The sequence below is a fragment of the Callithrix jacchus genome, chromosome 2 (assembly GCF_049354715.1).
Source record: "Callithrix jacchus isolate 240 chromosome 2, calJac240_pri, whole genome shotgun sequence".
NCBI classification, from domain to species: Eukaryota; Metazoa; Chordata; class Mammalia; order Primates; family Cebidae; genus Callithrix; species Callithrix jacchus.
The window spans coordinates 138,805,830-138,819,947 of NC_133503.1; the positions used below are offsets into that span (position 1 = coordinate 138,805,830).

At 40.6% G+C, this 14,118-nt stretch overlaps 1 protein-coding gene across 4 annotated transcripts in view; it reads right to left on the bottom strand.

The window, feature by feature from the left end:
• Positions 1–14,118, bottom strand: part of PTCD2 (pentatricopeptide repeat domain 2) — a 44,598-nt gene that overhangs the window by 14,536 nt on the left and 15,944 nt on the right. For 3 of the 4 annotated variants that reach the window (XM_035291434.3, XM_008991955.5, XM_078365368.1), the window contains 3 exons: positions 7,235–7,313; positions 6,736–6,827; positions 4,061–4,174 (listed from right to left, as the gene is read on the bottom strand). In XM_035291434.3, the coding sequence (XP_035147325.2) occupies positions 4,061–4,174; positions 6,736–6,827; positions 7,235–7,313 (285 nt within the window). The remainder of the gene's footprint in view (positions 1–4,060; positions 4,175–6,735; positions 6,828–7,234; positions 7,314–14,118) is intronic. The other variant, XM_035291435.3, reaches the window with a different exon arrangement.

Consider the following 14,118-nt stretch of genomic DNA (forward strand, 5'->3'; position numbering starts at 1 on the left):
TAGAGAAGGCAGTATATTCCTATTAAGGTGACTCCAGGGTTTTGAAGTCCACAAGGAAAAAATGTTTTGGAAATTAAAACTAAACATTCCATAAAATGCTCCCTCCAAGAGCATATTGTTGAATATTTTAACAACCTGACTGAGTCCAGTTTTTAAGATGCAGGCATAAAGTTGGCATTTCCCCTTCTCCTACTGGAATCAGCTTCTAAAAAAATAGGTATGAGGAACAAAGTGCAAAGCCTGTCTTTGACATATATGATTAGAACTTAGAAACCTCAACCACAGCAGAGTTGGAAACACTGCTGGAAACCCTGGAGATGGAGGCTGGCCGGGTTCAGGAGAAAGCAGTCAGAGGTGGACGGTGCTCCGTATCTCAGAAAGAACCCACAACAGGACAGCTCTCAAAGGTAAGGGCACCACCTGAAGTACAAAATCTAATTCCTGTTTACAATGATGAGAAAGAACAGAGTGTAAGACTAGTAAAGAGAACTTCTGTGGATCCTTGTGGTGGCAGAGATGAGGCTAGTCAAGCATTTCCATAGACAAGCCGTATTCACTGGAAGCAGTATGTTCCTAAGACAGCAGCGGCAGAGAAGAGACTGCTCGCCAAAAATCTCCGCAGTGCCTAATCCTGTTGGCTTAAAACAAAGAAAGCCGGTATATACTTGTTGACAAAACTCTGGGTTATAGGAAGAAAAATCCTGCTAGTCTAGAACAGGGCTCTGGTGTGCCTCTCTGTTGCGCTCTCTCTCTCGACATAAATCTACAAGTGACTGGTCTAAAAGAAACTTACGTTTTTCTTTGATTTTTAAATTTTTATTTTTTAGAGACAGTCTTGCTCTGTCACCCAGACTGGAGTGTAGTTGTGTAATCACAGCTCATTGCAGCCTCAAACCCCTGGGCACAAGATATTTTCCTGCCTCAGTCTCCTGAGCAGCAAGGACTACAGGCATGTACTACATACTGCTGCACTTGTTTTTGTTTTTGTTTTGGAGAGACAGGGTCTCCCTATGTTGTCTTGGCTGGTCTCAAACTCCTGGGGACTCAAGTGATCCTCGCCAATCCCAAAGTGCTGGGATTACAGGGAGGAGCCACTGTGCTAGGCCTGAAACTTACTTTTCAATGTGAATAGTCAAAAAAGAACCACCACATGACACTCATAAAGATCATATTTTTAAAAGGGGAAAAGGAACACAGTAGAACAAAATTAAGAAAATAACTGGCAGAGTGACTCACGCCTGTAACCCTAGTACCTTGGGAGGCGGAGGCAGGCGGATCCCTTGAAGTCAGGAGTTCAAGACCAGCCTGGCTAACCCAGATGGGTTTAGTAGAAATCCCATCTCTTCTAAAATACAAAAATTAGCTGTGTGTGGCCAACATGGTGAAACCCCATCTCTACTAAAATACAAAACTTAGCTGGGTGCACGCCTAAAATCCCAGCTACTGGGGAGGCTGAGGCAGAAGAATAACTTGAACCCAGGAGGCGGAGGTTGCAGTAAACTGAGACTGCGCCACTGCACTCCAGCCTGAGTGACAGAGTGAGACTCTGTCTCAAAAAAAAGAGTAACTGGCCGATGAAGAAACCCTAATAGAAAAATATTTCCATGGACATAGCAGAAAGAAATGAGAAAAATGAACAAGATCATGTCAATCAGAAGTGGAAAAAAATCAGGCAGGCCTTAGATTTCTCCACAGCAATATTCCATACTAGAAGACAGAAAAGCAATGCCTAAAAAAACCTCAAGAAAAGCAAATGTCACCTTGAAATTGTAAATCTGGCCAAATTGTAGTTCAAGTACAAAAACAACAGGCAAATAAAATAATTTAAAATACCAAGAACTCAGGGGATACTGTTCCTCCAAAGAATTTACCGGAATACTCACTTCAGCCAACAAGCATCAAGCAACGTATTTATCTCCACACAGGACTAACGAGTGGGGAGTGAGGCTATAGAACAGAGTGCACATGTTACATGCTCGGACGACGAAGCAATGTTAACACTAACAAAAGTTAGAAAGAGAAGGGAAAGACATTAGAGGTAGAGAATGCATTCCCATTTCATTATCTTTATTATCAGTGGCCCAAAAAATATCACTTAAAACTGACAAATCAAGTACATTTAAGAGTAAAGTGAGCACTATCAAAGTGAAATACCAACCAAAATTGGGTGGTGGAGGGAGAGCAGGAAAATAAGACAAAAAACAGAGGGAATATATTAATTTCACCATTACTTATATTAGGGAATTAACAGGTATTATAAAAGAATTAGAGAATTAAGAAAATCAAAACTATGGTTTTTAAGTCACCACTAGAACAAAAATACCAACTAGAGAAAACAACCACATGGCATAAGATAGTAGAAAAAGTTACAGAAACAGAAAGCATCAAATAAGACCTGAGGTCAAATATATGTCATATTAATATAAATGGATATTAAAAGATTAGCATCATATTACAAAGCAACATAGAAATTTATGTAGTATCTAAGACATACAGCTAAAACAAAACAATTCAGAAAGACTGCAAAAATAAGGGATAGGAGGCCGGGCGCAGTGGTTCACGCCTGTAATCCCAGCACTTTGGGAGGCCGAGGCGGGTGGATCACGAGATTGAGAGATCGAGACCATCCTGGTCAACATGGTGAAACCCCGTCTCTACTAAAAATACAAAAAAAAAAATTAGCTGGGCACGGTGGTGCGTGCCTGTAATCCCAGCTACTCAGGAGGCTGAGGCAGGAGAATTGCCTGAACCCAGGAGGCAGAGGTTGCGGTGAGCCGAGATCGCGCCATTGCATTCCAGCCTGGGTAACAAGAGCGAAACTCCGTCTCAAAAAAAAAAAAAAAATAATAAGGGATAGGAAAAGCTGTACATCAGGCAAATGCACACCTGATAAAAACAAAGAAAGAAACAAGCAAAAAGAGGGGTGGAGATATTAATATTGGATAAGGTTGAATTCAGGGCAAAGGCAGAACACATGACCTAGACAGGCACTTTAGAATGCAAAAGTGAGGGATTTACAATGATGACGTTACAGTGATGATGTCTCTGTGCACCAAACAGTATAACTTGCACATGAAGAAAAACTACAGGAGCTACACAAAGAAAGAAAAACACATACCTTAGAAGAGACTTTAATTCACCTCACTCACCTCATGACAGATTAAGAAGACAAAATAATTCCCCTGGATACCAAGGGAAGCTTGGAAAGTTAAATAAATGTTCTTGACCCAGTGGAGGCCTGGTAAGTGTACAACCTCTTCAGTCTTTGTTCTTCAATGACTCTTCCCAGCAGTATATAGAAGTGGATCACCCTCATATTTTGATTTCCAATTAATAAGAGTTCTCTAGCTATATTTTAGCTATATTTTACCTGCCAGGAAAATAACCTGGCTTGGCTATTATTTTTCTGCTATAAAGTTTCCTTTACTAACATGTAAAGCATTTCATATTTTTTAGGACTTGGAACAGGAAATCTCAGAGGAGAGGCTCTTCCAAGAGAGGGTGTTCCAGGGTTCCAGCACTAACTCTGTCCATCACTGAGGCAGGACCTCAGGGAGCTCCCCTCTTATCTCTGGGTCTCTGCTACCTCCATCTGTCCAGTCAGGGGAATGAGGCTAAATGATCACTAAAGACTTACCCAAATAACAGTAGTAGTTGGGTATAACTATGAAATATATGATGGATCCCACGTCTACAATGGACTGACTCAGCAGTCTTCATTCATCTCAGGCAAATTCAACTTTGGAAAGCATTAAACTAAACTGTTCTCTGAGAACGTTACAACATAAACTGATGATTTGCAATTTTCATTTTAATTACTTGAGAAATTTCTCTACCCTTCTATTTAGAAATGCATGTTAGGTTCCCAAATATAAATGAAAACGTTCTTTGCAGGTATATGTATAGATCATAGGTTTCCATAGCAGCAAGGGCATTGGTCTCTTTATTGGGACTACTTCTTTATGATACAGTCAGAAGGAAGAAAATAAAAGCAAAGACACATAAAAGTAGTAAAGTCCTGGCCACTCCCAATTTACTTCTGTGCACCCCAAAGCTTTACCTGATTCAGAGCTAATGCCACGGCGAAACAGGATGCTCTCCTGGGGAGAATTTCTCCTTTGAGTAGGGCTTCTTCTCTTAATGTAGAACAGATTTTAAAAGACTCAGGGCTATTCTGTGAGGAGACAGGATTGTTTGATTAATGTCATAAATCTTTAAGTTCAATAAAATGATGAATAGTGCTCAGTATTTAGAATTCCTTTTGTAAGGATTTCCTACAACCTCCCTCAAGCCACTTAGAAGATTAAGCCCCATATAGAGACTATTTGCAAATACATCAGGCTACTGATATGTTAGCAGCTCAAATCTAAATTAATTTATTTTCAAAGCTCATTTTCAACTTTCTGAATTGGGGCAGTTTTTACCAGAATAAGGTTCAACAACACAAGGAAACTTTTCCTGGGGGAATTTCCAATCTAAAAATATTCATATGTCAAATATTTGAAAACATCAGCACTAATTTGAACTTACATTATAAAAGAATCCCATGAAAATAGAAACCTTAAAAAAAAATCCAAGAATGTGAATGACATAAAAACAGGAGGGGTAAAACCAAATCCTCTTCCTTTATGCATGCTGCAGGGGATTAGGTTTATGAGAGCAGCCTGGCTGTGCATCTATGTCATCTGTCATGACCAAGTTGCCACTCTTGTCAAAATAAAGTCCAAATGGGATGAGAGGGGGCCAGAATTGACGTGGAATTTGTACTAGCTGACCAGATCACTTTTTCAACTCATCTCCTCTGGGTGAAACAAGTTATTCTCAAACATGACACAGGGGAGAAAAGTCTTCTGGCCTTTCCTAAGTAGAATTTATTTATTGTTTTTGAGACAGAGTCTTACTCTGCTGCCCATGATGGAGTTCAATGCCGTGATCTTGGCTCACTGCAACCTCTGCCTACTGGGTTCAAACGATTCTTCTGTCTCAGCCTCCAAAGTAGCTGGGATTATAGGTATGTGCTACCACACCTAGCTAATTTTTGTTTTTTTAGTAGGGACGGGGTTTCACCATTTTGGCCAAGCTGGTCTCGAACTCCTGACCTCAGGTGATTCACCCACCTCAGCCTCCCAAAGGGCTAGGATTATAGGTGTGAGCCAGTATATACTCAAGGAGACATCCCTAAGTAGAATACAGAAGACTGGGAATTGCAATGCTGAGTAAGTGATGCTCTAGTGCTGTGTGGTTTTTTGGCCTCCTAGAATCTTAGAACGGTATGAATGGAAAGAATTACTGAATCCAGAGGTCAGCAAGCTATGACCCTCAGGCTAAATGTAGCCAAAGCTAAGAATGACTAACATTTTTAAAGGCCTGTAAAAACAAAAACAACAAATATAGTACAGAGAGGACAGAGATCATATGAGGCAGAGACATATGTGGTCCCCAAAGCCTAAAATATTTACTATCTGGCCTTTTATTAAAAAAAGTTTGCTGACTTACAAATCTAACCCTCTCATTTGTAAAATGAGATAGGCAATGAGTTCTAAGCTACATAAAAGCCAGTTAATACCAAAGTTACGACTAGACTCCAAGTTTCTCAATTTCCAGTTGGTTTTCTTTCCACTATAACCCAGGTGTCCACTCGTTTTGGAAAACTGGTATTGCTACACTCTTTATGGGTGTTTTTCAGCAGCCCACGTTCTTCGACTTCGCTTGGAGTTCCTTTGTTTCCAGTATAAAGAGGTTTTGTGTGCCAGGTTAACAATGTCTAAATGACACGAATGACAACAGTAATACATTAAACACTGACCATTTCATGATTTCAATTATCATTCATTTACTAAACTAAACACTGAAGAAATAGTTTCTACGGGCAAGAAACAATCCTGGTACAGTAATGATAAAATAACTTTTTTTTTGAGACAGAGTTTCACTCTTGTTGCCCAGGCTGGATGTAGTGGCGTGACCTCAGCTCACTGCAACCTCCACCTCTTGGGTTCAAGTGATTCTCCTGCCTCAGCGTCCCAAGTAGCTGGGATTATAGGCACCATGCCCGGTTAATTTTTTGTATTGATAAAAGAACTTGTAAGTCATGGTCTCTGTCCTGAGTTCATTTTCATGTCACCTACATTTATTAAAAAACAACTGGATACCAGGCACTGTGTTATGTGGTGGGATACAAAGAAGCCTTAAGGAGCTCACACTCAAGTGGGGAGAATGGAACGTGGATCTGCCAAGTACAACATTAGGCTATGTCAAAGTACCAGGGAAGTGACACAAACAGAGCATAAATAAGGGATATCTGGAGGTGACAAACATCACTTCCGAATCTGGTGATTACAAAAAACTTCACAGATGAGGACAAAGTCGTCCTTGAGTTTACCAATGAAGGAAGCTAAGATTTCCATAGAAGGGGACAACAGGGAAGACGGATCTAGCAGAGTTCAGCATGAGAGATGACTCTAAAGCAGAGACTGAACCCAACACATTGCCTCTTGTTCTCACTATCTACACAAACACCAGAGAAGAGTGGTAGATGAAAAAATTACTTTTCCCATGACAAAACTGTCTGATATAGCTAACTTGAGTTTTCTGAAAATGAATACATTTAAAATTAAAACATTTGCACCAGATGAAAAACAGACTTCAGAGGAACTGAATTTTATTTGAAGAGAGAAAAAAAATCCTCCCTCAAAGACTACCCACAATGCTCTCAAAGTTAAGGGGAAAGAATCTTACCAGTTTATAGCAAATTGCAAAAGCAAGAACATAGGTATCTACAGTGAACTTCACATCTTGGTTTTTCATCTCTATCAAGACTTCCAAAGCACCTGCCAAAAGTGAAAAGTGGATCGCGGTGTTAGCCAGAGTTCCTCTACTCCTGGCGCCCAAAGCTCTCATCTGTTCAGCAACATCTACTGAAAAGTGTATTTCGACAAAATAAAAGCCATTTCTTAAAGTCATTTAGCAATTAACTAAATGTTAAAATAAACTATCAGGTCATACAGGAAGAACTAATCTTTTAAAAGCTGCTTTACAATTTTAGCATAAGTAAAATCTGGGATATTTATTTTAAGTGATGGCACGCAATGCAATGTTTTCAAACTTCATTAGGTCTCCATAATTCAGCCACTTATCAAGACTATAGGAATCACTTTTGCATGACTCATTTTCCCCCTAATTCCTACACCAGCAAACACCGCAGAATTGTTCAACAAATAGAAATTGCAGAACTTACTTTTATATTTGCCTTTGATAAATAACATATCCATCAAAATGTTGAATGATGTGGAGTCTGAGAAGAAACCATGCAAATGCTAATGAAGAAGAACAATACAGTTTGGTTAAAAGTTAAAACTATTTACTAAGGAGGTACTTTTACTGTCTTTTTTTTTTTTTTAAACAGAGTCTCTCTCTGTTGCCCAGGCTGGAGTGCAGTGGTGCAATCTTGGCTCACTGTAATTTCTGCTTTCTGGGTTCAAGCGATTCTATTGCCTCAGCCTCCCAAGTAGCAGGATCACAGGCATGCACCACCTCTGCCGGCTAATTTTTTTTTTTTTGTATTTTTAGTAGAGACAGAGTTTCACTATGTTGGCCTCAAACTCCTGACCTCATGTGATACACCTGCCTTGGCCTCCCTACTGTCTCTTATCTCTCCAGGTCTTTACTTTTCTGTATACTTTACTCATTTGGCCTTCTGAATTCTCTAATGTATTTTATATACCAAGGTTTTATTTTTGAAAAAAGTTCAAATGCTGCCCACTCTCTTGGCTGTCATGCCTTTGGTACTGGGCATGTTGAACAAGAGGCAAGATGTATAGCAAGAGATCTCAGGGTTTCATAATTACCATGAAGGGCATCTTTAAGGAAATGTCGTCTGTCATGCTTAGGAGAAAAGAAACAAGCCAATTAACCCTGGAGGGGTGGTCCTGGACACTAGGTGCCAGCTATTAACATGAAATGGCAGCTATAAATACACTTGAATACAACTTGAATAAGCAGGAGGGTCTTATACAACTATGGTCTTTTATTGGCAAACGGATTATACAGAATTGATTACTTGCCTTTTGAACATTTTTTCCAAGTTGTATGTATGTATTTATTTATTTTAATTGACAAATAAAAATTGTATGTATTTGGCCAGGTGTGGTGGCTCACACCTGTAATCCCAGCACTTTGGAAGGAAGAGGTGCATCACTTGAGGCCAAGCGTTCGAGACCAGCCCAGGCAATACAGCAAGACCCCATCTCTTTAATAAAAATTTAAAAAATTAGTGTGGTGGCACAGGGCTGGAGTCCTAGCTACTTGGGAGGCTGAACTGGGAGGATTGCCTGAACCCAAGAGTTGGAGACTGCAATGAGCTATGATAAATAGTGCCACTGCATTCCAGCTAAGGTGACAGAGCAAGACCCTGTATCCAAGAAAACCCCCCAAAAACAGTATGTTTGTTTATGTATATATTACAGAATGGCTAAGCCAAGCTAATTAACATTTGCATTGCTTCACATATTCATTTTGTGTGGTGATATTGGGGTTTTGGGGTTCAGCGGAGTGCTCAACTCACTCCCCAGTGGGCTCCAGGCTCTTGGTCTCCTGCTCTCTCAAGAATGAGAGAGGGGACCATGGCAAGTGTACTCATAAAGTAAATATTGGACCCCAAAACAGTGTTTGCAGAAAGTGATTTATTTAGGTAAAGAAAAAGAAAAAGGAGAGAGAAAAAGATGAAAGAGAAAAAGGCTTCCATGAAGAGTGCAGAAGGGGACCGCAGGGGGGGAAATCTGCCCAGAAGAGGAAAACAGGGACTTTTAACATGGGGGGGAATTCCCACCTTCTCCAAGTTCCCTGGCCAATGAAAAGAGTTCCCTTAAACTTCCGCTGGAGTGATTGACTTTTGACCCTTTTCCACTCTGGATGGAGAGGCATGGGAGAGGGGAATGGCGCTGGAAAGTTCTTGCCCTTAAAACTACACCCCCTTGTGGACCCGGAAAGAGAACACATTCCCTCAGCGAGAACACATAAAACTTATTCTCTAGGCAATTTTGAAGAATACAATACATTGTCATTAATTATAGTCACCATGCTGTACAGAGACCCCTTGAACTTATTCCATCTAACTGAAATTTTGCATCCTTTGACCAACATCTTGCCAACATCTTCTCAACATTTTGTGTGCCAAGATAATGTGACACATGGTATTCAAATGTGTCATTACATGCCTTGCTCAAGTTCACTTTTTTTTGAGCACCTACTATGCAGACCCTGTTCTAGGTGCTGAGAATAAAGAAATTAGATAAACAGGACATACACCCTGCTCCAAACCCTACTAGGGTTTGTAATCTAGTGGAGCTTAAATTCTGTTGGGGGAGACAAGTGAAAAAATATTAATTTCAGCTATTAGTAAAGTCTATGAAAGGTAAGTAGAGAAGAGAGATGGAAGGTAGTCAGGGGAGGCACTGTGAGAAGAGACCTCAGTGAGGTCAAGGAGGGACCCTCAAGGATGAGGATGCACAGCATTCCAGTTAGAGTCTGTGAGCTCACCATGGCCAAGGAAGAACATGCAGGTCCAGAGTAAAGTCAGCAAGGGAGAGTGGGGAGATTACACAAAGGGCCCCCTAGGTCAGAGTCAGAGATTTGGGTTTTAAGTGTGAGGGAAAGCCACCAAAGCAGCCCTAGGCAATGGAAAAGTATTTTGAGTCACCAAGAATATTTCAGAATCATAATGTATGTGATTCTAAATTTTCAATTAGCCTCACTGAAAAAAGTAAACAGAAGAGAGGAGGATCCAAGATGGCCGAATAGGAACAGCTCTGGAGTGCAGCCCCCAGCAAGAACAACACACAGAGTAAGTCATGATCGCATTTCCAAATAAGTTATTATTGCCCAAAGACCAGTAGATTCCCAGGCTGAAAAGCACTACAAGTCTCCAGCATGGCTGTTTCAGCCAACACAGCGGGTCTCCGCACAAAAACTCACACAAATTTGGGTGGCCATTTCAACTGGCACCTGCGATGCCTGGGAGACAGAGCCACCCATTCAACTGAAAAAAAGGGGGCTGAAACAAGGAGTCAGGTGATCTGGCTCAGTGGGTCGCATCCCCACAAAGACCAGCAATATGAAATGCTCAGGATTGAGAGTTTCAAAGCAAGTGCAGCTGGATACAGGACGGTCCCACTCTGCGGGAGGAAGGGCGTCCGCCATTGCCAAGGCAGTCTGCCACTACCAAGGCAGTCTGCCATTACAGAGGCAGTCCACCATTACTGAGGCAGACTGCCATTACCGAGGCAGTTCTAACTATACCTCTATAAACAAAACCGCAAGGAAGTTCACAAAGCAGCTGGGAAGAGCTCATGGCAGCTCAGCAACTCCTCTGCTGGCACACTGTGACTAGGCTACCTCCTAGCTGGGAAGAGCAGCTCTGAAAAAACGCAGCAGCATGTCAGAAACTTATAAATAAAGATCCACCATCCCAAGATAGTGCACCTGGGAAAAAAGGTAGTTATGAGTTCCGCTGCAGCAGACTTAAACGTACCTGCCCAGCAGCTCTGAACGAAACAACGGAGCTCACAGCTCAGCAGCTGAGCTCCTTTAAGGGCCAGAATGTCTCCTCAAGCAGCTCCCTGACCCCTGTATATCCACAGAGAAACCTCATTAAGTAAAGCTCAGGCTGACATCTGGTGGCTATCCTTCTGGGACCAAGATAACAGAAGAAACTGGCAGCAACCCTTACTGTTCTGCAGCCGCCACAGGTGATCCCCAAGCAAGCAGAGTCTAGAGTTGACCTCCAGCTGTCCTACAGCAGAGGAGGCGGACCATTAGAAGAAAAACAAAAAAACAGAAAGAAATAACTTTATCATCAACAAAAAGGACATCCACTCAGAGACCTCATTCGAAAGTCACCAATTACAAAGACCACAGGTAGATAAATCCATAAAGACGGGAAGAAACCAGCAAAAAATAGGATGAAAACACCCAAAACCAGAATGCCATGCCTCCTCTAAGGGATCACAACTCCACCAGCAAAGGAACAAGGCTGGATGGAGAATAATTCTGATGAACTGACAGAAACAGGCTTCAGAAGCTGGGTAATAACAAACTTCTCTGAGATAAAAAAACATGTTCTAATCCAATGCAAAGAAACTAAGAACCTTGAGAAACGGTTTGACAAAATGCTAATGGGAATAAACAGCTTAGAGAGGATATAAATGACCTGAAGGAGCTGAAAAACACAAGAGAACTTCATGAAGTATACACAGGTTTTAATAGCTGACTCAACCAAGCAGAAGAAAGGATATCAGAGATTGAAGATCAACTCAATGAAATAAAATGAGAAGGCAAGAATAGAGAAAAAAGAAATGAACAAAGCCTCCAAGAAATATGGGATTGTGTGAAAAGACCTAATCTACGTTTGATAGGTATACCTGAATGTGATGGTGAGAATGAATCCAAGCTGGAAAACACTCTTCAGGATATTATTCAGGAGAACTTCCCCAACCTATCAAGGCAGGCTAATATTCAAGTCCAGGAAATACAGAGAACACTACAAAGATATTCCTCAAGAAGAGCAACCCCAAGGCACATATTCATCAGACTCACTAGGGTTGAAATGAAGAAAAAAATGCTAAGGGCAGCCAGAGAGAAAGGTCAGGTTACCCACAAAGGGAAGCCCTTCAGACTCACAGTGGATCTATCAGCAGAAACCCTACAAGCCAGAAGAGAGTGGGGCCAATATTCAACATCCCTAAAGAAAAGAACTTTCAACCTGGAATTTCATATCCAGCCAAAAAAGCTTCATAAATGAAGGAGAAATAAAATCCTTTATGAACAGGCAATTGCTGAGAGATTTTGTCACCACCAGGCCTGCCTTACAAGAGCTCCTGAAAGAAGCACTAAACATAGTACCAGCCACCCCAAAACTATACCAAATGGGAAAAAGCATCAACACAATGAAGAAACTGCGTCAACTAATGGGCAAAACAACCAGATAGCATCAAAATGGCAGGATCAAATTCACATATAACAATATTAACCTTAAATGTAAATGGGCTAAATGCCCCACTCAAAAGACACAGACTGGCAAATTGAATAAAAAGTCAAAATCCATTAGTGTCCTGTATCCAGGAAACCCACCTCACATGCGAGGATACACATAGGCTCAAAATAAAGGGATGGAGGAAGATTTACCAAGCAAATGGAAAGCAAAAAAAGCAGGAGTTGCAATCCTAGTCTCTGATGAAATAGACTTTAAACCAACAAAGAACCAAAGAGACAAAGAAGGGCATTATATAATGGTAAAAGGATCAATGCAACAAGAACTAACAATCCTAAATATATACGCACCCAATACAGGACCACCCAGATACATAAAGCAAGTTCTTAACAACCCACAAAGAGATTTAGACTCCCACACAATAATAGTGGGAGACTTTAACACTCCACTGTCAATATTAGACAGATCAATGACATAGAAAATTAACAAGGATATCCAGGATTGAACTCAGATCTGGACCAAGCAAACCTATCAGACATCTACAGAACTCTCCACCCCAAATCCAGAGAATATACATTCTTCTTAGCACCACATCACACCTACTCCCCAAAATTGACCATATAATTGGAAGTAAATCACTCCTCAGCAAATGCAAAAGAACAGAAATCATAACAAACAGTCTCTTAGACTACAGTGCAATCAAATTAGAACTCAGGATTAAGAAACTAACTCAGAACTGCACAACTTCATGGAAACTGAACAACTGGCTCTTGAATGTTGACGGTATACACAATGAAATGAAGGCAGAAATGAAGATGTTCTTCGAAACCAATGAGAATGAAGACAGCACATACCAGAATCTCTGCGACACATTTAAAGCAGTGTCTAGAGGGAAATTTATAGCAATAAATGCCCACATGAGAAACAAGGAAAGAGCTAAAATCGACATCCTATCATCAAAATTGAAAGAGCTAGAGGAGCAAGATCAAAAAAACTCAAAAGCTAGCAGAAGATAAGAAATAACTAAGATCAGAGCAGAACTGAAGGAGATAGAGAAATAAAAAACCTTTCAAAAAATCAATAAATCGAGGAGCTGGGTTTTTGAAAAGATCAGCAAACTACACAGACTGCTAGCCAGATTAATAAGAAGAAGAGTGAAGAAACTCAAACAGATGCAATTAAAAAAAACGAAAAAGGGGATATCAACATCAATTCCACAGACAAACTACCATCAGAGATTACTACAAACAACTCTATACACATAAACCAGTAAACCTGGAAGAAATTGATCAATTCCTGGACACTTGCACCCTCTCAAGCCTAAACCAGGAAGAAGTCAAAACCCTGAATAGACCAATAACAAGGGCTGAAATTGAAGTAGCAATTAAGAGCCTACCAAACAAAAAAAGTCCAGGTCCAGATGGGTTCACAGCTGAATTCTACCAGACATACAAAGAGGAGTTGGTACCAGTCCTGAAACTATTCCAAACAATCCAAAAAGAGAGAATACTTCGCAAATCATTTTATGAGACCAACATCATCCTGATTCCAAAACCCGGCAGAGACTCAACAAAAAAAGAAAACTTCAGGCCAATATTCATTATCAACACAGATGCAAAAATCTTCAATAAAATACTGGCAAACTGATTGCAATAGCACAACAAAAAGCTTATCATGATCAAGTAGGCTTCATCCCGGGATGCAAGGCTGGTTCAACATACGCAAGTCTATAACTATAATCCACCACATAAACAGAACCAAAGACAAAACCACATGATCATCTCAAAAGATGCAGAGAAGGCCTTTGACGAAATTCAACAGCCCTTTATGCTAAAAACTCTCAATAAACTAGGTATAAGTGGAAAGTATCTCAAAATAACAAAAGCTATTTACGACAAACCAACACCAATATCATACTGAATGGGCAAAACCTGGAAGCATTCCCTTTGAAATGTGGCACTAGACAAGAATGCCCTCTCTCATCACTCCTATTCAATATAGTATTGGAAGTTCTAGCCGAGCAATCAGGCAAGAAAAAGAAATAAAGGGTATTCAATTAGGAAAAGAGGAAGTTAAATTGTCTCTATTTGCAGATGACAGGACTGTCATTTAGAAGACCCCATTGTCTCAGCCCA